At 42.8% G+C, this 27,491-nt stretch overlaps 1 protein-coding gene across 1 annotated transcript in view; it reads left to right on the top strand.

Moving 5' to 3' along the window:
• Window positions 1-27,491, top strand: part of LAMB4 (laminin subunit beta 4) — a 117,585-nt gene that overhangs the window by 34,898 nt on the left and 55,196 nt on the right. The window contains 3 exon segments of the mRNA XM_060414404.1: window positions 16,201-16,386; window positions 18,113-18,222; window positions 19,005-19,125. Coding sequence (XP_060270387.1) covers window positions 16,201-16,386; window positions 18,113-18,222; window positions 19,005-19,125 — 417 coding nt within the window.

The following is a 27,491-nucleotide window of genomic DNA, read 5'->3' as shown; positions in this document are numbered from 1 at the left end:
AACACAAGCATCCAAACCCAACAGAGAAAAGTTAAGTTAGACTCTGATAGCACTCACATGCCTGTGACTGCAGCCACAGGAGGAGTCTGACACAGGAAAAGGCTATGTGAGGTGAATGACTTCAAGGGGAGAAGGCATATGAAAGTTGACTCTAGAGGCAGGATTGGGATGGAAAACTGGGAACTCATCCCAGGTTCCAGTGACTAAGTCATTTCCTGAGATCTCTTCCTAATCTGGACATGACTGGTGGGAGGGATGAAGATACCCTGAAGAGGCTTGGAATTTGCTCTTTTACTGACTGAAACTGGGGCAGGAAGAGAAGGCTTGCACTGTCCTGACCTCTACTCAGCACTGCGGTGGGTAGAGTCGAGATAAAACAATCCTATGTCTGGATTCTTCTTCATAGTTTTTAGTGTTGCAGGTTTATGAGGATAACTGGGAGGTGGGGGGACTTTGAGAAGGGGATATTGTTATTTAGGTTCCAACTATCATGAAATAATAGAAAAAATATACCGAATGAGGTTGGTCCCTGGTTCCTGGCCCAGAGCTCCTAGAACCTTTGAGCTTTTCTAAGGGATAAGAGCACTAGGAGCATCCTTTGTTCTAATGTTTGGTCTTTGACCCTGGCTGCTGACACAGAACTACTAAATCCTTTGGACTTTCCTGGGTGAGAGGAGTGTCATTTGTCCTGATGAGGTAACTCTGGATGGCTTCAGGTCAGTGTTTGGTCACCAGAAAGTATTAGACACTTGAAACTTTTAGCCCCACACCCCATCCTCCAGGAAGGGAAGAAGTGAGGGAGATTGAGGTAACAATCCATCATGTCTGTGGGTTGAAGCCTCTGTACAATTCCCACAAGTACTGGGTTCAGAGAACATCCAGGTTGGTGGCCATATCGGTGTGCTGGGGGTGGTGCAGCCCAGCTCCGAGGGGACAGAAGCTCCTGTGTCTGGGTCTCTTCCAGTTCTCACCCTATGTATATGTTCATCTGACTGTTCATCTATATCCTTTCGTCATAGCCTTTATTATACAAAAATACCAGTAAGCATAAATAAGTGATTCTGTGAGCTCTGTGAGTAATTCTAGCAAATGGTCAAACCCAGGGAAAGTGTCACAAGAACCCCAGTTTATAGCCAGGTGCATAATGCTGAGACCGAGGCTGATTGGCATAGAATGGGATTAGTTAAAGTCTCTGCCCTCCAGAAGTTTTTAACCACAGCTAATACTTTTCATAAATAGCTCAAGATGGGGACAGTGCCGTAAAACAAGAAGAATCCGTAAGTGCTTCAGGATTTTAGAGCCATGACTGAACCTTTATGAATGGACTTAACACACAGGTAGAATCATCTGGACTGAGATTTGAAACTAATAAGTGTTTCCATTGGTGGACTAGGGGAGAAGACAATCCAGCCAAAAAAGTTCCAAGTAATAACTCAGAGGAGAAACAATGCAGGTGTATTCACAAGTAGAACAGAAAGTTTACGCAGAGAAGTACTGGAAGATAGAACTAGATTTTCCTCCTGAAGAGGCGGGGCTTCCCTGCTGGCTCAGTAGTAAAGAGTCTGCCTTCAATGCAGAAGACTCGAGTTTGATCCCTGGGTCCGGATGATCCCCTGGAGAAGGAAATGATCACCCTCTCCAGTATTCTTGACTGGAAAATCCCACGGACAGAGAAGTCTGGTGCACTACAGTCCATGGTGTTGCAAGAGTCAAGCACAACTTAGCAGCTAAACCACCACCGTTAAAGGGGATAAACTTTGAATCTTTCTGAGCAAAGGAATGACGTGATGAAGACTGTCCCCATAGACACCACTCAGCAGGAGTAGAGCCTGGTTTGGAGCAGCACCGTCTGCAGTAGTCCAGACAGGGATGGAGAAAGGGGTCAGGTTCAGGGCAAAGAGAGAGGATGGAAAATGGAGACACACAGGGACATGAATCCAAAACCAATCTTACAAGTAATTGTTTTAATACTCAAATTGGAGAGCTAAGAAGAATGACGATTAACTTTCTTGGTAGGTCTTCAAAAAGATATCTATATATCTACATCTATCCATCCGTCCATATCTACCTACCTGTCTATCTAATCTTTCTTAGTCTGTGCAGGCTGCTAAAAATACCATAGACCGGATGGCTTATAAACAACATTAATTTATTTCTCGCAGTTCTGAAGGCTGGGAAGTCCAAGGTCAGGGCACCTACTAATTCAATGTCTGAGACCCTCTTCCTGGTTCTTAGATGGCTGTCTTTTCACTCAGACGTCTTTTGTAAGGGCACTAATCCCATTCACATGGTCCACTGGAGAAGGGAATGGCAAGCCACTTCAGTATTCTGGCCTTGAGAACCCTATGAACAGTATGAAAAGGCAAAGTGATAGGATACCAAAAAAGGAACTCCCCAGGTCATTAGGTGCCCAATATGCTACTGGAGATCAGTGGAGAAATAACTCCAGAAAGAATGAAGGGATGGAGCCAAAGCAAAAACAATACCCAGTTGTGGATGTGTCTGGTGATAGAAGCAAGATCTGATGCTAAAAAGAGCAATATCGCATAGGAACCTAGAATGTCAGGTCCATGAATCAAGGCAAATTGGAAGTGGTCAAACAAGAGATGGCAAGGGTGAATGTCGACATTCTAGGAATCAGCGAACTAAAATGGACTGGAATGGGTGAATTTAACTCAGATGACCATTATATCTACTACTGCGGGCAGGAATCCCTCAGAAGAAATGGAGTAGCCATCATGATCACCAAGAGAGTCCGAAATGCAGTACTTGGATACAATCTCAAAAACGACAGAATGATCTCTGTTCATCTCCAAGGCAAACCATTCAATATCACAGTTATCCAAGTCTATGCCCCAACCAGTAACGCTGAAGAAGCTGAAGTTGAACGGTTTTATGAAGACCTACAAGAGCTTTTAGAACTAACACCCAAAAAAGATGTCCTTTTCATTATAGGGGACTGGAATGCAAAAGTAGGAAGTCAAGAAACACCTGGAGTAACAGGCAAATTTGGCCTTGGAATGTGGAATGGAGCAGGGCAAAGACTAATAGAGTTTTGCCAAGAAAATGCACTGGTCATAGCAAACACCCTCTTCCAACAACACAAGAGAAGACTCTGCACATGGACATCACCAGATGGTCAACACCAAAATCAGACTGATTATATTCTTTGCAGCCAAAGATGGAGAAGCTCTATACAGTCAACAAAAACAAGACCAGGAGCTGACTCTGGCCCAGACCATGAACTCCTTATTGCCAAATTCAGACTCAAGTTGAAGAAAGTAGGGAAAACCACCAGACCATTCAGGTATGACCTAAATCAAATCCCTTATGATTGTACAGTGGAAGTGAGAAATAGATTTAAGGACCTAGATCTGATAGACAGAGTGTCTGATGAACTATGGATGAAGGTTCATGACATTGTATAGGAGACAGGGATCAAGACCATCTGAATGCAGAGTTCCAAAGAATAGCAAGAAGAGATAAGAAAGCCTTCTTCAGCGATCAATGCAAAGAAATAGAGGAAAACAACAGAATGGGAAAGACTAGAAATCTCTTCAAGAAAATTAGAGATACCAAGGGAACATTTCATGCAAAGATGGGCTCGATAAAGGACAGAAATTGTATGGACCTAACAGAAGCAGAAGATATTAAGAAGAGGTGGCAAAAATACACGGAAGAACTATACAAAAATGATCTTCACGACCCAGATAATCATGATAATGTGATCACTCATCTAGAGCCAGACATCTTGGAATGTGAAGTCAAGTGGGCCTTAGAAAGCATCACAATGAACAAAGCTAGTGGAGGTGATGGAATTCCAGTTGAGCTGTTTCAAATCCTGAAAGATGATGCTGTGAAAGTGCTGCACTCAATATGCGAGCAAATTTGGAAAATTCAACAGTGGCCACAGGACTGGAAAAGGTCAGTTTTCATTCAAATCCCAAAGAAAGGAAATACAAAAGAATGCTCAAACTACCACACAATTGCACTCATCTCACACCCTAGTAAAGTAATGCTCAAAATTCTCCAAGCCAGGCTTCAGCAATACGTGAAACGTGAACTCCCTGATGTTCAAGCTGGTTTTAAAAAGGCAGAGGAACCAGAGATCAAATTGCCAACATCCGCTGGATCATGGAAAAAGCAAGAGCATTCCAGAAAAACATCTATTTCTGCTTTATTGACTATGCCAAAGCCTTTGACTGTGTGGATCACAATAAACTGTGGAAAATTCTGAAAGAGATGGGAATACCAGACCACCTAACCTGCATCTTGAGAAATCTGTATGCAGGTCAGGAAGCAACAGTTAGAACTGGACATGGAACAACAGACTGGTTCCAAATAGGAAAAGGAGTACGTCAAGGCTGTATATTGTCACCCTGCTTACTTAACTTACATGCAGAGTACATCATGAGAAATGCTGGGCTGGAAGAAGCACAGGAATCAAGATTGCCAGGAGAAATATCAATCACCTCAGATATGCAGATGACACCACCCTTATGGTAGAAAGTGAAGAGGAGCTAAAAGCCTCTTGATGAAAGTGAAAGAGGAGAGCGAAAAAGTTGGCTTAAAGCTCAACATTCAGAAAACAAAGAGCATGGCATCCGGTCCCATTACTTCATGGGAAATAGATGGGGAAACAGGAAACAGTGTCAGACTTTATTTTTGGGGGGGCTCCAAAATCACTGCAGATGGTGACTGCAGACATGAAATTAAAAGATGCTTACTCCTTGGAAGAAAAGTTATGACCAACCTAGATAGTATATTCAAAAGCAGAGACATTACTTTGCCGACTAAGGTCCGTCTAGTCAAAGCTATGGTTTTTCCTGTGGTCATGTATGGATGTGAGAGTTGGACTGTGAAGAAGCCTGAGCGCTGAAGAATTGATGCTTTTGAACTGTGGTGTTGGAGAAGACTCTTGAGAGTCCCTTGGACTGCAAGGAGATCCAACCAGTCCATTCTGAAGGAGATCAGCCCTGGGATTTCTTTGGAAGGAATGATGCTAAGGCTGAAGCTCTAGTACTTTGGCCACCTCATGTGAAGAGTTGACTCATTGGAAAAGACTCTGATGCTGGGAGGGATTGGGGGCAGGAGGAGAAGGGGATGACCAAGGATGAGATGGCTGGATGGCATCACGGATTCGATGGACGTGAATCTGAACTCCGGGAGTTGGTGATGGACAGGGAGGCCTGGTGTGCTGAGATTCATGGGGTCACAAAGAGTCGGACACGACTGAGCGACTGAACTGAACTGAACTGAATCCCATTCATGAGGACTCTGCCTTAATGACCTAATCACCTCCCAGAACTCCACCTCCTGAGACCATCACGATGGGGATTCGATGTCAACATAGGAATTTAGCAGCGGGACACAAGCATTCAATCTATGGCAACATCCTTGCTACTCAAAATATGATGGGCAGACCAACAATAGTGGCATCATTTGTGGATTCATTAGACTTGTAGACTCTCAGCCCCCATCTAGACCTACTGAATCCAGTCTGCATGTTAGCAAGACCCCCAGGTGATTTGTACACAGTTTGGGAAGCACCTGACTTGTTTTCTTATAGAAATTAAACGTGGCCACAAAAGTTAATATTGATTGAATTTAACATAGTATGGCATTTAATATAGTATCCATGTTTTCTACGTAAAATTAGTAAAATAGTTTATGATTTTGTATTGTAAGATGAACATAATTAGTGAAGGGAAAAAATGAAGAGGACAAATAAACATAATCCTGTGGGTGCTGTCCAAAGGAGCTGACTCAACAGCCTGGTCAAGAGTCTGCTTCCCACTCACAATGAACAAGCAGAGCATCTGTGAAATTAAAAACTTTGTTGGTAAAAGTAACAGTGAAACATCAAGCAAACATATAGGGACCTCCCTGGTGGCTCAGATAGTAAAGAATCTGCCTGCAATGCAGGAGACCCAGGTTCGATCCCTGGCTTGGGAAGATCCCCTGGAGAAGTCAATGACTGCACACTCCAGTATTCTTGCCTGGAGAATTCCATGGACAGAGGAGCCTGGCAGGCTACAGTCCATGGAGTCAGAAAGAGTTGGACACAACTGAGTGATTAATACAGAGGGTACAGTGAAAAGGAGTACGTCAAAGCTGTATATTGTCACCCTGCTTATTTAACTTCTATGCAGAGTACATCATGAGAAACGCTGGACTGGAAGAAGCACAAGCTGGAATCAAGATTGCCAGGAGAAATATCAATCACCTCAGATATGCAGATGACACCACCCTTATGACAGAAAGTGAAGAGGAACTAACAAGCCTCTTGATGAAAGTGAAAGAGGAGAGTGAAAAAGTTGGCTTAAAGCTCAACATTCAGAAAACGAAGATCATGGTATCCAGTCCCATCACTTCATGGGAAATAGATGGGGAAACAGTGGAAACAGTGTCAGACTTTATTTTTGGGGGCTCCAAAATCACTGCAGATGGTGACTGCAGACATGAAATTAAAAGACGCTTAGTCCTTGGAAGAAAAGTTATGACCAACCTAGTTAGCATATTCAAAAGCAGAGACATTACTTTGCCAACTAAGGTCCGTCTAGTCAAGGTTCTGGTTTTTCCTGTGGTCATGTGTGGATGTGAGAGTTGGACTGTGAAGAAGCCTGAGCACCAAAGAATTGATTCTTTTGAACTGTGGTGTTGGAGAAGACTCTTGAGAGTCCCTTGGACTGCAAGGAGATCCAACCAGTCCATTCTGAAGGAGATCAGCCCTGGGTGTTCTTTGGAAGGACTGATGCTGAAGCTGAAACTCCAGTACTTTGGCCACCTCATGTGAAGAGTTGACTCATTGGAAAAGACTCTGATGCTGGGAGGGATTGGGGGCAGGAGGAGAAGGGGACGACAGAGGATGAGATGGCTGGATGGCATCACGAACTCGATGGACGTGAGTCTGAGTGAACTCCGGGAGTTGGTGATGGACAGGGAGGCCTGGCGTGCTGCGATCCATGGGGTCACAAAGAGTTGGACACGACTGAGTGACTGAACTGAACTGAACAGTGAAAACTTGGAAATGAACAGTTGGAGATTCTAACTGTGTAGAGAATTGAATGACTAGGAGATAATATAAAAGTGAGTCCCACAAAACCCAGGATTTTAAGGAAACTGCAGTTGCATGGATACAATTCTGCTGTTTTAGTTTAGTTGGTGGAATTTTGCTGTCCTTATATAATCTCTTATGGAAATATTTAAAGCCAAATTTTACAGACCATGAGAACTAAGAGAAATTGCTCTGGAGGTGCCAAAATTATAACATCTAATAAATCTTTGAATTGGTATATCATGCATATTGTTAATGTTCAAAACACCATAAAACCAATAGCAAAAAAGAAATGTTTTCCCAGTTTAGAATTACACAATTATTCAGTTACAATTATTACAGTATAATAGCCCTTGAAAAGAAAACACATAGCCTTCTAACCACCTAAAATTTCACATTTTCATAGAGAAACAAAAAATTTTAAGCTGCCTCCATGACCTCTTCCCAAGGCTATTAAGCGAGAATCATGATTCCCTTTTAGAATCTGAAACTCTTCAACTATGGTAAAATTGCAACTGTTGTTCATTACTTAAACTACCATTTCTTTTCTTTTTAAGGTATTAGCAACAGCTTTGCCTACATGCAATGCAATGTGGTATTTCCAGCAACAAGGAGATGATTTCATAATTGACAAAGGAAATATAATACTGAGAAAAAAATCAGCAAAGCATACCAGCAGATGAACAGAATGAGGTAAACCATTTCCTCAGGGTCATTGTCTATTCTGCTAGAAGCAAATAATCTGGGTAATGCACTCAGAACCATGGCTGCCTCGTGTCTGTGCTCAGTCACTCTAAGCTCTTATTATCCTCAGGAACAGAGTGAAGGAAAGGAAGAAGCAAACTCAAAGTAACTAGAGCCTCTGGGGCAAACTTCTTGAGCTTTATTTCTCTACAGAGTGAAAACTTTGGGAAAGTAAGATTCTGGAGAGTTGAAGAGTCAGACCGTGCACTCATATTTTCTTGTCTTTTTAAAAAGGAAAGATACAGTGCTGAGCAATGGCTGTCTTCCTAGTTGAAGACAAATGACATGTTGGTGTCCCTGAGGATGCTGTGTGACTATGCTCTTGATTCTGAAATAGCTATAGTTGATTAGTGCTGGTATGAGTGACAGGGTAATGCTGCCTCCTCAGGGCCCTGCCTCCAATAGCTTCTGCAGGCTAGAAGAGACCAGAAAACCCTGTGGCCATTCAGCTGCTATTTAATTGAAGGCAGGATAACTTTAGGTCTATTTGTTCATTCATTATGCCGGGGTCTTTACCGAGCATTCCTGTGTGTTTGCATGAAGGGACAGATTGGAAAAGCAAAAGAAAGCAGATGTTGGCTGTCCTGTTCATACAACCAGCATTTGAAACAGTTCTTTATGCCTAAGAGACTTTCTTGATTGAAAGAATGAAAACAGAAATACCTAGACATAGAAAGCCTGCCCTTGAGATTGCTGTGGAAGAAATGAGGCATGTATACAGACAATGAATGCATTTCAGGGTGGGGTGTGTGAAGAGGTGCACAAAACATGTTACAAATTCCCCTTAGGGAAAACCACCTCCAGCCGAGAGGGTAAGAGAAGGCTTCATGAGTGGTGGTCCTCCGTTCAGGTCCACGTGCACGGCAAAGCAGTTTTGCTCTTCTACGTGTCTCTGTCCCCATGCCACCTGTCAGTAAAGCCTTCTCTGACTCCAGGCATCTCAAGCTGAAGTCCACCTGAAAAAGAAGGGTTGGGAGTGCTCTTGTTCCCAGTGGCACAGCTCAGTGAAGTTCCCAATTTTACTGCACAGAAATATCACTCAGGGAACTTGTTTAGAATGCAGATGCTAGGGCCTTCCACTTGAGATGCTGAATCGGGGAATCTGACTAGTGTCATGAAACCTGCATATGTTTCCAAGTAACTCCATAGCCACATTGGACTGCTATACTGGACAGTGCAGATAAGGAACATTTTCATTATTGCAGGAAGTTCAATTAGGCAGTGTTGCTCTAGAGCGGTGAGGCTCAATTTGGAACCTGCAGAGAGTTTAGGAAAACATAGATACATTTTGTGATCTTCAATTGGATTTAGATATTTGAGATGTTTGGCATAATGATTTTTTTTAATAAATACTTTTTGGATCATTTGGGGAAAAAAAGAAATCTGCATGTTTGCCAAGCACCCTAATAATATGAGTGATCCCTGGAAGCACTTTGAGAAACACTGTTGTAAGCAGCCACAGACTCCTCTCCTGACTCTAATCCGAAACAACTACTTCTGTATTACTCACTTGGAAAACTTGTAGTCATCCCTTAAGACCTGATTCAGACTTATCTTTCTGTGACATTCGCTACCCTAACATCTGGACATAAGTAATTGTTTCCGTCTCTAGGGTCCCATAGGTCAGTAATTTTCAAACTGCAGGTCATGCCTGTTGGTAAGTAGGTCATGCAATCAATTGACTGGATCAATTTAGTACAATAAAAGACTATAAAGCAAGGGCATATTTTTTGGTGAAACTTTTACATGAGTGTGTGTGTGCATATATGTACACCCTAAATCACTGTCTTGGGTTGGGTTCCCTAGAAACAGAGACTGCAACAGAGGTCTGAATGCATGTGCTTTACTGAAGGAGTGCTCATCAGGAGAAACCTGTCAGGAAGGAGGGCAGGAGGCTGGGGAGGGGGAAAGTGAGGCAAGGATGGCATCTAGGGTAGTCTAGCCTTGCCTGCTTCCCTGGGGAAACTCTGAAGCACACATGGCTCCACAGAGTTGTCCTCCACTGAGGCCTCGGGGCTGGCCTGTTGTATTTTCATATCAGGCAGTCGTGGCTACAGACTGCCAGGGCAGACCCAGGGCACCTCCCAAGTGAGGCAGCTCCCTTCAGCCAAGGGCAGTTCTCAAAAGAAGGGAGCAGTGGTGAGACATAGCAGCGAACGGTCCCAGGAACTGGCGGCAAGATAGAGTGGTCCAATAAAGGGAACCAGGCAGCACACTAAGAGCATCATTTCCAGCTCACTCCTGGCATGCTCAGACCCATGGGCAGGGCCAGGGAAAAATAGAAATTAAATGCAGAGCCCCCTGATTGAGAAATCAGGGGGACTCCCCTTGTGGGCCTGTAGCTAGGACTCCATCCTTCTACTGCAGGGTGTATGGGTTTGATCCCCGACAGGGAAACTAAGATCCTGAATGATGCACAGCCAAACAGAAAATAGGGAAGGGGCCCCTTGAAGATAGTGAAATATAAATTTACTTTCTTCCATAGTCTCTCTCAACTTGTCAAAATACTTTATATGCTATTTAATGTCATTCTAAGTAAAGAAATAGTAAACATTTTAATTATTAGCATGAATTATACTATTCATCTCCATAGCATGCAATGCCAATTATAATTGCAAACATAAGAGCACTGAATTCATACACATAATCATTGAAATTACACAATTTTTATTTTGGAGTCATATACATATATATGTATGTATGTGTATATATAGGAGAAGGAAATGGCAACCCACTCCAGTATTCTTGCCTGGAAAAATCCGATGGACAGAGGAGCCTAGCAGGCTACAGTCCATGGAGTCGCAAAGAGTCAGACACACTTTAGTGACGATACCATCACCATGCATGTATATTTAATTCTTCCTAGAATAACGGGAATGCTGCACAAAACTAACTCGGCTGTTATTTCATGTCTTAGTATGTGTTTGACCAGCAGTACCTTCAGCTTATTGATGAGTAAGGAGGGACTGAAAAGAAAAGAAACTCTGAGTTGCCTATTGTCCTTTTTCCTTCTAGTTATCATTTTCAGTGTAAGTAGCTGGCTGACACAAGGAAGTACCATGAATAATGTGTTTCTTAGAATGTCATTCCCTTCTTTCTGCTTTCAAAGAAATTTCTGGTTGGAACAGAAAACGCAGCTTCTTGGAGCTGTTGGCACCCCTGCTTACTTAGTCACAGATGTAACACTAACTTTGAGCTACCTCTGAGTCTCACTGAATGCCTAAGCATAGGAGATCCATTTGAATCCCATGCTCATGGGCGTTGTGTGCCGTGCGTGCAAATGAGGCAGCAAGGAAACAGACGCACGCTGTGCATATACCTTCTGTCCTTGTGCATGCTCCATTGTCCCAAGACATTTCACTCAAGAAACAACTTTGCAAATCTTAATTATTTCAAGATGATAAGATCAGAGCATTAAACCAAGCATGGGGTCCTTCTAAGCATGGGGCCCCATGCAGCTGCACAGGCTATATGCCCATGAAGCTGACTCTACGCGTTTGCTTCTTAAGCTCACTCTGTGCAGGAGTGTGACCATCCAGCAGCTTTAAAATAGTGAAATTATTTGTCCCTACCCAAGAATTAAGACATCTAATCCCATAGAGCCTGGAGTTGCCAGCACGAGAAATTCATGGTCACTGAAAACGACAGCGAATTTGGATACTTCCAATTCATTCCCAAACCTGTGCTTTCTCCCTCCTGGGGCCATAGCATCACATAAAGACCATTGGTTTATGTACTCCTCAAACAGCCTCTAGAAGAACACTTCCCCATCTCATAGCATGTCATTTCCAAGCCAGTGGAGCTGATGGATCTTTTAGGGGCCCCGTCCCACTGCTATCTCAAGTTAGCATCTTCTGGATGCCATGGTTTGTGTAGGAACAGTGAATCCCAAAGTCGCATGACCACTGATAGCTTTTACTGTAAAGTGGATCCTTTGGGCTGAGGAAGTTGTGTTTTCCCACACTGGTAAAATAGACATTCTGGGAGCCATCAGAGCGTAGGGGTGCTGACCAGGCCATAGAGTGATTCTTACCGATGTTATGGAAGACCACGTAACATTGCCATAGACCAAAGAACCCTCTTCACTGTCCTTCAAATAGGGGATCAGTATGATATTTTATGGAACATCTGGTTGGTCCAGATTCTTTTGGACTATGCTGTTACAGCAAGCAAGAGAATTAACAACTTTGGGGCAAGACTAAATATATACAATATACACTACTGCCCATCCCAAGCAAATACAAATTGTTTCTCTTCCTTTTCATTTCAGTAGCTGCATATCACATACCAGAGTGTACACTCTGGTGTTGATACACTCTGGTCATGATATTCCATCCATCATAATGTCTGCAAGTGGGGCTGCAATTTGGTTATGCTTGTATTAAATTTGTAATGTGGATGTGATATGGGACCCACCAAGTCTTGAGAGTGGCGCTCTGAGGACACCTCTGATTTGCAGTATTGGTTTTTATTTACTGTCTTGGCTTGGTGTGTGGGGTGGGCAATGGAGGATGGGCATTTCTCAAGCTTTTACTTGACATTTCCTACCATAAGAGGACTAACCCTACAGATCAGAGAATCAATGCCAACCGCTAAGCAGGTACATTCCAACAGTCCAGATTTCTGTCAATTCACACTTGATCACTTTTTTAAAAAGCTCTTCAATTGATTGTTTAACACTTCATTTATTTGTTTCTGGCTGCACCAGGCTTTCACTGCTGTGCACAGGCTTTCTCTAGTTGCAGCAAGCAGGGGCTACTCTCTGGTTGCAGTGCACAGGATTCTCATTGCCGTGGCTTCTCTTGTTGTGGAGCACAGGCTTCTAGGTGCACGGGCTTCAGTTGCTGAGGCACATGAGCTTAGTTGCCCCGTGGCATGTGGGATCTTCCCTGATTGAACCTGGGTCCCCTGCATTGGCAGGAAGATTTTTAACCACTGGACCACCAGGGAAGTCCCTTGATCACTGTCGATTATATATATTAAGCAATATCTTGTTGACTGCTCATCTGTCATGCTTCTAGGAACAGCTACTAATCATCTTCATAGAAGGTTCCCATAGGTCAGGCCACCTTGTCTCCTATCCCAACTTTGCTACGCATTATATTTATACTCATCTTGCTTTTGAGAGTTAAATGTTCCCTGGCCTTTGATAATCTGTGATTGTGTCCTCTGCGCTGCCACTAAGGAGCTCAGATTTGTGATGTTTTGTCTTACCACCCTACAGAAGGTGCACAGTCCTCAGCTTCTCAGTGATCCTGGTGGCCCCCTCACCAGTTCATTCCTCGCTCTCTTGACAAATGGAGCATAGTCAGTAGATGGGTTTTCCAGCCTTGGACGTTACATCCATTCTAGCACCCATAGTTGCTTGAGCCTTGTGGCCCATCCTCCCCAGGCCGCCACAGCAGTTCTGGCAGCTCTGCTTCATTACTCTGAAGCACAGCTTTTGCCAAGCTTCTAAGAACTACTCCAGCAATATATTAGTTCATCTCGCAGGGCTCCAGGGCCCTTGCCAAGCGGCTAAATCCTGTATCACCAGTGACCCCAAACAAACAAGCTCTCCTTACCTGGTTTCATAGTCTGGCCCCTTGGTCTGGCACCCGTCATGATCCATGCCCAGCCATCCTCTCCCAGTTGCTCCTGGTTTGTGTTAAGCAGGTCTCTCTAGGAGATCCAGCACACCATGATGAAATTTGACCCTGATTATTAGGCAAGTGCTCAGGGGGGCAGATGCTGAGGCATATACTTGTTTTCTTTTAAGGCATCTGCATCATTTGAGATTTGTGGATAGTCTTCAAATGAGGCAGGGATGGAGGCAGACTGGGGGAGGGCTCTTTTCTAATAAGGGTGAGCGGACTACATACATAGTCCAAAGTGCTCAGAAGAACCTCAGGGTTCATGGTTCTCATGTACATCACTCATGTCTCAAGACGCCCCTGATTCCCTGTGAAGGGAAGCTCTGACTTTGGCATAGGTGACTTACCCAGGCTGAGAAGTGAGCCCTCCCTGAAGTTCTGCAACGTTTCCAATAAAGTATCATGCCTGGTCTTGGATTTTTCCTACCCTCTCACGAAAAGAGATGGGAGTCTCTTTATTTTATTTTTGGTTGTGCTGTGCAGCTTGTGGTCCCTTAGTTCCTCAACCAGGGGTCAAACCCACGCCCACTGCATTGGAAGTGCAGGGTCTTAACCATGGTCCATCAGGGAAGTCCCAAGAGTCTCTTTAAATGCTGCCAAGAAGCCCTTCTGATTCTCACACTTGACTGTAAATTGCCCTGAGGCTTCCATCTTCATCAAATGCACCAATGACAACCAATAGTAGCCATCTGGGCCCACAGTCCTTATAACGCATATCTGTTGATGCCAGAAATATTGCTCGTGTCAGAGCCTCCCCTTCCCTCTTTAGCCTGTCCCAGTTTGCCCAAGATGACAGTTTTAGCAATGGCTCTGCTGCCTCACAAGGGTCATCAACACATGTTACCCATTGAGGTCCTCGCTGCCGCCTGAAGAGTAAATTATTCTCCTCCAGAAATGGATCTTCCAGTCTACTTTTAGGTACACTGTCTGCTACCAGCTATTTCAGGTCAGGGGCCCTAGAAACAGAGCCTGAAACTGGAGTCATGCGCAAGTGATTTACACAGGCCATCTTCTTTGGGAAAACTCTTTAAGAGAATGAAGGAAATAAGATGGAGGAGGAGAAAGAGTCAGAGGTGGTCTCAGGCAAAGCAAACCTTGGATTGACCCATAGAGAAAGTCAGAAACATAAACTGCAGATAAAGTTTTCCTACCTCTTGAGACCACAGTGCCAGCCTTTTATACCCTATCAGGCAGTCATTGGTGGCTTCCCCGGTGGCTCAGAGAGTAAAGAATCTGCCTGCAATGCAAGAGACCTGGGTTAGATTCCTTGGTGGGGAAGATCCCCTGGAGAAGGAAATGGCAACCCACTCCAGTATTCTTGCCTGGAAAATCCCATGGACAGAGGAGCCTGGTGGGCTACAGTCCACGAGATCACAAAGAATTGGACACGACTGAGCAACTAACGCACAGGAAGTCATTGGCTGTGAGCTACCCTAGGCGTAGGGGTGGGGATGTGAGAGGGCAATTCTCCAGAGAAGGGGGCAAGTGTGAGCTGTTAGAAGTCGCACTTATACAGCAAATGTGGGATGGGTGTACCAACTAAGTAAAGGGGATCCCATGGGGCACCTACACTGTCTGCTGCCATTTCCAAGATACTTTTAAAATTTTTATTATTTTACTATTTAAAAAATATTTTTATTTATTTGACTGCTCCAGGTCTTAGAACAGGTTCTTTAGTTGCAGCATGTAGGATCTAATTCCCCCACCCAGGGATCGAACCCAGGCCCCTCTACATTGGAAGCATGGAGTCTTAGCCAGTGAACCACCAGGGATATCCCCAGAGTACTTTTTTAAAGTTTGAAAATGTTGCAGAATGAGTTTCCACACACCTCCATCTCATTTCTTATTTACCTTAAACTCCTCTGTGGCAGGGATTCTAGTCTATTCATCTTTGCATCTGATTCAGAGGCTGGGATTGAATTGTTCCTAAATAAACATTTGTCAAGTGAGGAGCAGTTTGTGGTAGATCACAGAGCAACTTGAACTTCAGGCTAAGTAATTTGGGTGTGAGGTTGTTGGCAGTGAGAATGCGTTTGAAATGCTCATTGGCAGCAGTGTGTGGTATGTATTGGACTAGAGGGACCACAGAGAGAACAGCCAAGACACTGTTGCAGCAACACAGGCAAAAAGTAAGAAAGAGGCAGAATTCCAGTGGAGGCTGGAAGTGTTGAGAGGCAGATGCAGAAGTCATCAAGGAAGTATTATCTACAGGGTCCAGATGGTCCCAGGCTGACATCCAGCATCGAGACCAGCAGGGCTGCTAACCAGCCAAGCGTGTGAGCAGTTTTGTGCTCATGTGCCCCCAAGCAGATGGGAGAAGATCATTTCTCACATTTGCATGAAAGAAATATCTAGAAAAAACAAAGCCATTTGGTTTCATCATTGTCATGCACAATTAGGCAAAATCCATGAAGTAGGCATGGGAATAGTTTCTTTCCCTTCATATTTTGGCCAGAACTCCATAGTCATATCTGAGAAAAGCCAAGGTCACCAGTGTGGAATCACTCAGTTTATGACACATGGGGTACTTCATGTGCTGGCCAGTGATCTTGCTTTCCAAGTGATCATTCTATACAGCAACATATGTTCCACAGCTGCAGAATCAGCACTTTATTCTCCATGGTATTCTGGGATGTGTCCTGGTTGGAATAATTTATCCGGGACCCAGATGGACCATATACACATCAAGAAATACATGAGGTTTTTAATTTTCTCTTCCAACCCTTCACTCTAGGCAAAGTTGTGTTCATTCCTCTCCTATTTTAGAGCTCGGTGACTTCTGACCAACTGCCTGCTGTTTCCATCTTTCTCCGAGAGCCAGTTCCTGGGATGCCCGTTACATGGACAGGACCTGGATTTGCCAGGGTTCTCCCTGGGGATGGTTTGAGATTTGCTGTGGGGAACATCCCTGTTCCCATGGATTTCACAGTTGCCATTCGCTATGAAACTCAGGCATCCTTCAACTCCCCTTCTGTGCTGGTGGTTCCAAGCTGAAAGAAATACATTCTCAAGCTAAGCGTTTCCATTCCAGTCTTGCCTAGGTTCATCATAACAGGATTTGCAGAAAGTTGAACATCTGGAGAGCACTGTAAACCAAAGTGTTTCCTGAAGATATTAAAGCAACACAGGGAGCCATATGTACACACACATTATTCCATGGAGAGAAAGTAAAGCCGGAGCTACAGATTTTAAGATACTAAGTCTAGGCAAGTGGTGATGAAATGTTTGTATAAGAATAATAAATAACTCAAATAATGCAAATCCTGCCCTCCTAGGACATTTTTTCCCCCTGAAAGTGTAATAAGCAACATATGTGCAGAGATTCAGACTCATGGGGATGCAGAAGAGGCATTTATTTGCACTTGGATTTTACCAGGAGACAAAAGGAAAGCTCAAACCAACCTGGTCCTCTTGCTTCCTCCCTTTCAAGCCCTTCCCCTGCCTTTTGAGAAATATCTGAGAAAGAAGAGAAACCAAATTAGAAAAACACTTGATCTAGAGTTTTCTTTGCATAATCTTTTCTTTGGTGGTCTGAAACTCCATAGACCATCTCCCCTGAAAAATATTTTATGTGGCTGGGGGTGGTCTCAGAGCCCCCAGAGTCCCTCTGGGGACCACATTCTGAAAGGGCTCATTGTCTGTTGTATGACCAGAGTGGATGATCTACTTTGAAACTCTTAATATGACATACTTCTTAATTTCTCACTTAACAAATTAAAAGCAAGGGACTTGAAGGCACTTTGACATGATGAGTGTGACAAAAATGTCATTTTTAAAAAAGATACGTGTGTATAAACGTGTATGTATAAATATATATAAATTTTTGTATAGACAGAACATATCTCTGACAGCTTTAAAAAACTTTTCCAGATTGTGATACTTCTAGAGTTTAGATAATTAGCATATATGCACTCTCTCTCTCTCTCTCTATATATATATATATGTATTTATACACATGTAAATATATCTGGTAATATGATATTAAAATTATTTAATAAGTAATTATATAAATAATAAATTTATATAAGAATATTTATGCAATAGTATGAAAGAAATATATATATTTTTGTAAAAGATTCCTTTTTTTCCCTTAGTGCTGTGATCCAAGAACATAATGAATTAATTGACTCTTTGGGAGACAGATGTTAAAGATTGGACCTTCAGGGGATGTTTAGGGAGCTTGAGATGGACATGTGCACACAGCTGTATTTAAAATGGAAGACCAACAGGGTCCTACTGTTGAGCACAAGGAACTCTGCTCCATGTTATGTGGCAGCCTGCATGGGAGGGGAGTTTGGGGGAGAATGGATACATGTATAGGTATGACTGAGTCCCTTCACTGTTCTCCTGAAACTATCACTACATTGTTTGTTAATTGGCTATATCCCAATACAAAATAAAAAGTTAAAAAAATAAAATAAAAGATTAGACCTTCAAGAGTCCCAGGGGTTTTCTAGACCCAGGAATTACATCTATGGCCATAAACAATATTCTTTCTACCTGGATCATAATTCAAATACCAAAAAGTAAGGCCTGAGGGTGACTCTCTTCTCACAAATGCAAAACTCCATTTTCCAAGCAGACTTTGGGTTGCAAATTTATCCCGTGCACTACCCATTAGAAATATGTTGGTGCATGCATCCTCGCAGGAACATGCCCTTATGTGATGCCTGTCTAGTCTGCAGATGACTGGACCATCCAGATGGTGATTAACCCCATTGGAGCAAGCAAGCACTGCATATGCGAGACCCCACAGCCAAAGCCTCAGGCTTTACCAGCAGCTTCCAGGTATGCTTGGGGACCTGGCCTCAAATGCTGAAGATTTCTTAGAATGTTGTTTGTCTATCAGTATTTTGTAACCAGGAACTATGTGGGAGAAGAGGTGTATCAAAGGAGACTGTAATGTTTATTAAGTGTTTACTATATGCTACACTATGATTTACATTTAATATTACGTTGAATTTTCCTAACAACTCGGTGAGGTAGATATTGTTTTCACCAGATGAGGAGGAAACTGAGAACATTTCAATGACTTGCTCGAGTTTTATAGCTGATGTATAGCAGAACCAGGGCTCCAGCCCAGACAGCCTGACTCTGATCCTGAATGTTTGTTTTCTGTTCCCCCGGATGCCTGGAGATGTGAACAAACGAAATGCTACAAAAATAAGAGTACAACGTTCAGTTTGAGTTAGCTCAGCAGCCAAAAGTCTAGTTTTCAGGCCAGTAATTTTGCATTGGAGATTTGTGGCTGAATAAAACAGAAATCTTATTAATATTAGCCTGATAGATGGGAGGGAGTACACTTGCTCCATCCTTTCCCCAGAGCAGTCGTGACACCCCTTGGCCAGTTCCCAGGGTTTCGCTATGTGGCACAATCCTGTGTTAGAGCCAGAGAGTCTGAATGAACTGACCGCCCAACCCACCTGAGCTGGTCTAGATCTAAACCAAGCCTCCATCCGGCAGTGGAACCCGCTTCACAGCACACGTGGAACACACCAGATGCAATGGCTGCTTAGCTTATATAACTGTACTTTTGACACTGAATTTTTGCTTTATTTCTTTTAATACAGAATCGTGCTACTTCCCACACCCATCTGTTTAGAACCAGATGTACAATATTCCCTTGATGTCTATTTTTCCCAGCCTTTGGAAGGAAGGTTCAAGGCTCATTCACACATCCTGGTTGATTCTGTAAGTACTACAAAGCCTTGTGGATGCTTCCCTCTGAACTGAGTTCCATTCTAATTGTACATGTAGGGTTGTACTTTGCAGTGTTTCATGAGAAATAGAAATCTATTTGTTTCATTATGAAAATCATCTCCTGTGTATGAAGGTCGTTGAATAACAATGGCAAATCTTCCAGAACACACTTGTCAGCCCCGGTTTGAAGTATTTTCCATATTCTATTGTTGAGACTTCATGACAACTCTGTGAGGGAAGTCTGTGTTTATTCCCATTTTACAGACAGAATTGAAGGAAAGGGTCACAGAGTTAGTGAGTGAGGAGTGAGAATTCAGAGCCAAAAGGCCTGATTTCAGCATCTCTGCCTGGAGCCACAGCTGTGTACTTGCATTATAGAAAGTTTGGGGAGACAGTCCACCAATAATTAATTACTTATTGTCATCTTGTAACTTTCCAATTTCTACCTATTATGCTTTTCTATCATTGTAATCAAAGTGCTCAGACAAGATTTTTTTTTCATTTTTTTTTTTTTTGGTACTTTATATTACATCATAAGCATTTTCTTCTGGTGCTTTTGTAAGCTTACCATTTTTAGGAACCATGCATAGTGTTGCCTTGAGTAACTTCTTTCATTGTTTTCCCCTCCAAATTTGGGCCACAGGTATTCATTCCAAACCTTTCATTCGGTCCACATGTTTAGGCTCAGTCCTGTCACTGGGCAGAGTTTAGACACTGAATAAATTTACTTGATCTACTTACCTATTCCCCTACTTGTGGTCTCTAAGTTGCTTCTACTTTTTATAACTCTGCATAGTTGGTATATTTTTTTAATAGTTTAAAATACAGTCCTACTTTACCAAAGATGGCTTTTGAAATCTGTCAAATTAATTTTCTGGTAGGTATTCATCAATTAATTTTCAGGATCATCAGTAATGCATGAAAGTGCCAGTCTCATCCCACCATTAGCAGAATTGTACAGAACTGTGTGAGATTTTTAAAAATTTTGTGGATAAAAATCAAATTGCTTTGTTAAATTTTGTTTTTAAATATCTGCGAGAATCTCCTCATATCGTGATTTAATTGGCATACTACAACCCTACCAATGTTTATTGGAACACAGACACGCCTGTTTGTTTACGTATTATCTATGCTGCTTTCAAGCTCCAAAGGTACCACTGAGTATTTGCAGCAGAGATCTTATGATCATAAAGCCAAAATATTAACTATCTGGCCTTCCTGGATTTAAAAAAAAAAATTTAATTGGCAGAAAATTGCTTTACAGTGTTTTATTGGTTTCTGCTGTGCAACAACTCGAATCAGTCATTCATATATATACACATACATATGTATATATGAATATGAATATATATCCCTTCCCTCTTGAGCCTTCCTTCTGTCCTCTACTATCTGATCTTTATAGGAAGTTTGCCAACCTCTGATTTAATTAGCTATATATAAGTATATACATATGTATATCTCTCCATATTTTGTGTACTGTATCTCTAAACTTCAGTTTATAACTATTGAACACTTTTAATTTACAAGCTAGAACTTCTTAATTTCATTATCTATTATAGAATTTAGTATGGGGCAGGTATATCTTGGATTTGTATTCAGCAAGTTCAGCTATCATAACATTTTTAAAAGGCCATTATTTAAGATTATTTCATCAAAGATGGGACTGCAAGATTTAGGAAAGAAAGGAAGGAAGGAAAGAGGGAGAGATGGAGGGAGGAAAGATACAGGGCACCCAGTTACATTTGCATATGACATAAATATGTGCCAAATATTGCCCTCAAATATTACTTGAGACATACTAAAAAAATTATTCACTGTTTCTCTGAAATTCGGTATAATTGAAATGGAAAGTAGAAACCAACTCCTGAATGGGAAATGTAAACTGTCATGATTTCTCTAACCCATATAATTCATATTCTGACGAGGAACTTTAAATAGAACTGGGCTCATGAACCAACATGTGAGTTACAAAGAAAGAGAATCAAATCCAACAGGTTTAATTAAGGGGAAAAAACCCTGACAGGTGGGAACCCAGGCAGAGAAAAGAAAGGGAAAGGAAGAAAATAAGGATTCCTAGTAACAAAGGGATGTTAGTATTGTCATCGTAACAGTCATGAAACTTACATTTATGAGATCCAAGTTACTTCTCATTTTAAATCCATGTCCTAAATATCTCTAAAGTTTATAAATTCCAAAGTAATCACTGGATGCTGTGTTAAATGCATCCATCCAAATTGTCCATTCATCACCCATTCTCTGAGGGTACAACCAGGCACTGTGCTGATTCCTGAGGGGGAAAAAATCTGGTTCTTGCCCTCAACACATCCTCAGCCTGATATAGAAGACAGCGTGTAAACAAAACCACTGCAATGATGTTTGATAGGTGTAGAATATACATGGACAATTTGAAATTAACTAAAAATAGGTCCATTTGGTCAATTATCAAGTGATCATTCTCTTACATATAGTCATGAAAAATCCTAAAACCAAAATAAAAATTAAGAGAGCCACCAGATCTTGGCAAACTGTCCAAAACCCCAGAAGAGGCCTTTAGTCCTCATTTTAGAGTGAGATTCCTTATAAGCAGAGATTCAGGTGCTCCTGATTTGAGGTGCTCGTTGGGAAAGAGGAGTGAAGAGACAGCAGAAGGAACTCAGCCAGGATGGGCTCAGGGAGCTCTGGGGCATGAACTGCCCCGTGGGTTGGTTCCACATGGAGGTGAGGGGTAGGGCTTTGTGTGCCCGGGTCATCATCAGCTACAGGCTCCCACCCCACCCCTTGCCCCCTGGGAGTACACCCACTCCTGGACACTGACTGAGTCCAATTCTCTGGAGAAGGGAACAGCTGTGAGCTTTCAGCATCCAGTGCCACAGCAGCTGGTGGGTGGGGAGATCTGAGCAGGGCACCTGCAGTGTCCCCGAGAGTCCCTGACCCAGGATGACAGCAGGAGAAAATCCTTGCGCATTATGATTACAGACTAAAGCAATTCTGCTGTTCTGGGAAATACTTCATTGCTTGGAACTTGACCCTCTCTAAGTTCATTCTCCTCTGTAGCCTGATTAACTGAGATGCATTACCAAGAAAACCAGAGGAAAGCTGTGTTCAACCCTTCTGCACAAATATCTTTTGTTTATGAGTCAGTTCATTTTTTTTTCAGTCGCCCTAACTACATGATAGGTGCGTCCATAAAAATGTGCTGAGACTCAAATGTAGATAACGCATTCTAGAATATAAAACTGGCATTCTTTTAAACCCTGGGATGGACTGTAGTTGGTAATATAAAGTCCTTAGAAGTTTCTAGGAGAAGTGAGTCGGCATTATAAACCTCTGCAGCTAACAGAAACTCTTGTCATCTGTTCCATCGGCTTGGTGCCAAGACTGGCCAGCTCTTAAACCAACTCTGACCAAGAACTGTAAACAGCAGTCCTGGATTGGCTGTCCTCAGTCCTAAGCCTAACCCATCTGGTTTCCTTCTGAGTGTCACCCTGCTTGGTTTGTGTTTGGAGAATGCAGAGTCGTTTTAGTATCAACTTAAAGATACAATGATACTAAGAATGCATGTATACTTCTTTACTGCAGAATTTTTAATAAGCATTTACTGAAAATTACCCACTGGGGTAGGCATAGGTGTAAGTAAGACTAGAACCTTCCCTGCCGTCACCAGGGCTGACGCTCTAAGGAGGAGGTGTAGGCAGTTATGCAGGAAGTGACAGCACAGTCATGCAGATACTGGGAGTTGTGACAGGTCCTTTGGTTTGGCTCAGGCAGTGGCTCTAAATGTCAGCTGACACAACCTTCCCTTCTTATTACAAATATTTTGTATCACTCTTTCCTATCCTGCAGTGAAATTCACAGGAATTATAGCCTACCTGAACACACAGCTTCTAAATACTATCAGTGTTATGTGCAAACACAAAGGAGAAATAAAAGGGAAGTAATTTATGGAGCTATAGTATGTCCTTCAATATGTGCATGCATGGACATGAACACACTGGGAGACAGTGAAGTGTGGAGATGCTCATACGTGTAGAATCACTACATATGAGACAGCCATGCAAGCAGGTATGTTGTAAAAAGGTTTAACATGTTTTAAAAACACAGCGTAAAGCTTTCAACTCATAACTATAAACAGAATCCTCCTTCATGGATCTTCAGTGAAACATTCAAAAGCTATCAGAGACATGAGATGATTTTCCTTTTTGTGAGAATGTCTAGCATTTGTGATCTCCACCCACTAAATGCCAGTCACACACCTCACCCAATTACCTTGACAACCAAAATTACCCCTTGGAATTTCTAAAATGCCCCATGTGGGTGGGTACCTCCCACATAGAGAACCAGTGAGCTGAGAGGTCAAGGAGCAGCAGAATGAAAAGAGATGTGACTTAGATATCCTAAGGCGATGGGAAGTCACTGAAACTTTGAAGAAGGAATGTTATCTGAATAGACTGCCTTTTAAAAGGTTGCTGTGGCAATAGGGTAGAAAATTGATGACGGAGGGGAGACAAAAATGGAAGATTTGAGAACCCCATGAACAGTATGAAAAGGCAAAGTGATAGGATACCAAAAGAGGAACTCCCCAGGTCAGTAAGTGCCCAATATGCTACTGGAGATCAGAGGAGAAATAACTACAGAAAGAACGAAGGGATGGAGCCAAAGCAAAAACAATACCCAGTTGTGGATGTGACTGGTGATAGAAGCAAGATCCGATGCTGTAAAGAGCAATATTACATAGGAACCTGGAATGTCAGGTCACGAATCAAGGCAAATTGGAAGTGGTCAAACAAGAGATGGCAAGGGTGAATGTCGACATTCTAGGAATCAGCGAACTAAAATGGACTGGAATGGGTGAATTTAACTCAGATGACCATTATATCTACTACTGCGGGCAGGAATCCCTTAGAAGAAATGGAGTAGCCATCATGGTTAACAAGAGAGTCCGAAATGCAGTACTTGGATGCAATCTCAAAAATGACAGAATGATCTCTGTTCGTCTCCAAGGCAAACCATTCAATATCACAGTTATCCAAGTCTATGCCCCAACCAGTAACGCTGAAGAGGCTGAAGTTGAACGGTTCTATGAAGACCTACAAGACCTTTTAGAACTAACACCCAAAAAAGATGTCCTTTTCTAATAGGGGTCTGGAATGCAAAAGTAGGAAGTCAAGAAACACCTGGAGTAACAGGCAAATTTGGGCTTGGAATGCGGAATGAAGCAGGGCAAAGATTAATAGAGTTTTGCCAAGAAAATGCACTGGTCATAGCAAACACCCTCTTCCAACAACACAAGGGAAGACTCTACACGTGGACATCACCAGATGGTCAACACCAAAATCAGATTGATTATATTCTTTGCAGCCAAAGATGGAGAAGCTCTATACAGTCAACAAAAAGAAGACCAGGAACCAACTGTGGCTCAGATCATGAACTCCTTATTGCCAAATTCAGACTCAAATTGAAGAAAGTAGGGAAAACCACTAGACCATTCAGGTATGACCTAAATCAAATCCCTTATGATTATACAGTGGAAGTGAGAAATAGATATAAGGGCCTAGATCTGATAGATAGAGTGCCTGATGAACTATGGAATGAGGTTCATGACATTGTGCAGGAGACAGGGATCAAGACCATCCCCATGGAAAAGAAATGCAAAAAAGCAAAATGGCTGCCTGGGGAGGCCTTACAAATAGCTGTGAAAAGAAGAGAAGCAAAAAGCAAAGGAGAAAAGGAAAGATATAAGCATCTGAAGGCAGAGTTCCAAAGAATAGCAAGAAGAGATAAGAAAGCCTTCTTCAGCCATCAATGCAAAGAAATAGAGGAAAACAACAAATTGGGAAAGACTAGAGATCTCTTCAAGAAAATTAGAGATACCAAGGGAACATTTCATGCAAAGATGGGCTCAGATAAAGGACAGAAATGGTATGGACCTAACAGAAGCAGAAGATATTAAGAAGAGGTGGCAAGAATACACGGAAGAACTGTACAAAAAGATCTTCATGACCCAGATAGTCATGAGGATGTGATCACTCATCTAGAGCCAGACATCCTGGAATGTGAAGTCAAGTGGGCCTTAGAAAGCATCACAACGAACAAAGCTAGTGGAGGTGATGGAATTCCAACTGAGCTGTTTCAAATCCTGAAAGATGATGCTGTGAAAGTGCTGCACTCAATATGCAAACAAATTTGGAAAACTCAGCAGTGGCCACAGGACTGGAAAAGATCAGTTTTCATTCCAATTCCAAAGAAAGGAAATACAAAAGAATGCTCAAACTACCACACAATTGCACTCATCTCACATGCTAGTAAAGTAGTGCTCAAAATTCTCCAAGCCAGGCTTCAGCAATACGTGAACCGTGAACTCTCTGATGTTCAAGCTGGTTTTAGAAAAGGCAGAGGAACCAGAGATCAAATTGCCAACATCTGCTAGATCATGGAAAAAGAAAGAGAGTTCCAGAAAAACATCTATTTCTGCTTTCTTGACTATGCCAAAGCCTTTGACTGTGTGGATCACAATAAACTGTGGACAATTCTGAAAGAGATGGGAATACAGACCACCTGACCTGCCTCTTGAGAAATCTTTATGCAGGTCAGGAAGCAACAGTTAGAACTGGACATGGAACAACAGACTGGTTCCAAATAGGAAAAGGAGTACGTCAAGGCTGTAGATTGTCACTCTGCTTATTTAACTTCTATGCAGAGTACCTCATGAGAAACGCTGGACTGGAAGAAACACAAGCTGGAATCAAGATTGCCGGGAGAAATATCAATCACCTCAGATATGCAGATGACACCACCCTTATGGCGGAAAGTGAAGAGGAACTCAAAAGCCTCTTGATGAAAGTGAAAGAGGAGAGTGAAAAAGTTGGCCTAAAGCTCAACATCTAGAAAACGAAGATCATGGCATCCGGTCCCATCACTTCATGGGAAATAGATGGGGAAACAGTGGAAACACTGTCAGACTTTATTTTTGGGGGCTCCAGAATCACTGCAGATGGTGACTGCAGCCATGAAATTAAAAGACGCTTAGTCCTTGGAAGAAAAGTTATGACCAACCTAGATAGCATATTCAAAAGAAGAGACATTACTTTGCCGACTAAGGTCCGTCTAGTCAAAGCTATGGTTTTTCCTGTGGTCATGTATGGATGTGAGAGTTGGACTGTGAAGAAGGCTGAGCACCGAAGAATTGATTCTTTTGAACTGTGGTGTTGGAGAAGACTCTTGAGAGTCCCTTGGACTGCAAGAGATCCAACCAGTCCATTCTGAAGGAGATCAGCCCTGGGATTTCTTTGGAAGGAATGATGCTAAAGCTGAAACTCCAGTACTTTGGCCACCTCATGAGAAGAGTTGACTCACTGGAAAAGACTCTGATGCTGGGAGGGATTGGGGGCAGGAGGAGAAGGGGACGACCGAGGATGAGATGGCTGGATGGCATCACGGACTTGATGGGCATGAGTCTGAGTGAACTCCGGGAGTTGGTGATGGACAGGGAGGCCTGGCATGCTGTGATTCATGGGGTCGCAAAGAGTCGGACACGACTGAGTGACTGAACTGAACTGGGACATCTTTGGGGCTCTCACCATGGTCATCTGGGTGGCCTAGATTAGGGAAGTGATGGGAAATGAAGAGCGATAAACACATCTGAGACATGTCAGTTGGTCAGACTGACCAGGCTTGTGAAGAACTTGATGTTGAGGGTGGGAGCAAGTGGGATGGATTGGGCGTGTTGATTATGATGAGGCAGGTATCAAAGATGGCCTTCAGTTTTCTGCAGCAAGCAGCTTGGCAGATGGTGGCACTATTTCCTGGCAGTAGGCACTGAAAGGAAAGGAGACTGTGGGTGTGTTTGATTGGCAGTACCTGTGGGACAACCGATAGGCTTGTCTGTGCAGAGCTGGAACCAGGACTGAGATGTGGCAGCAGACATAAATGCAGGTGAAAAGCAAAGACACAGCTTCATTACAATCACTTAGGAAATGGATGTGGGGTAAGAAGAGAGCCTGTGAGAGAACCCCAAGGAGCCCCAACATTTAGGGGAGGGCTGTTGCGTTGGCATAAGGGTAAATGGGCGAGGAGGTAGTGAAGATGGCAAGGAAACAATTGTTAAAGAAATTTGACTTCCAAGGAATCGAGAGACAAGGCAGTAGCAGGAGACATATTTGAGATCAAGGAGGTGACTCTACAGATGGGAGAGATTTAAGCACATACAGATGTTGATTGAAAGGGAAAGACTGAAGAAGGAGGGCAGTGTTGTTCGGTCATTAAGTCGTGTCCAGCTCTCTGAGACCCCATGGACTGGAGCACAGCAGGCTTCCCCGTCCGTATTCCACAGGAAAGTCCCCTCGGGCACAGAGCGTAGC

Source organism: Ovis aries, chromosome 4 (assembly GCF_016772045.2).
Source record: "Ovis aries strain OAR_USU_Benz2616 breed Rambouillet chromosome 4, ARS-UI_Ramb_v3.0, whole genome shotgun sequence".
NCBI classification, from domain to species: Eukaryota; Metazoa; Chordata; class Mammalia; order Artiodactyla; family Bovidae; genus Ovis; species Ovis aries.
The sequence above is the reverse complement of the archived record's forward strand: the minus strand, read 5'-3'. Positions and strand labels throughout refer to the sequence as shown.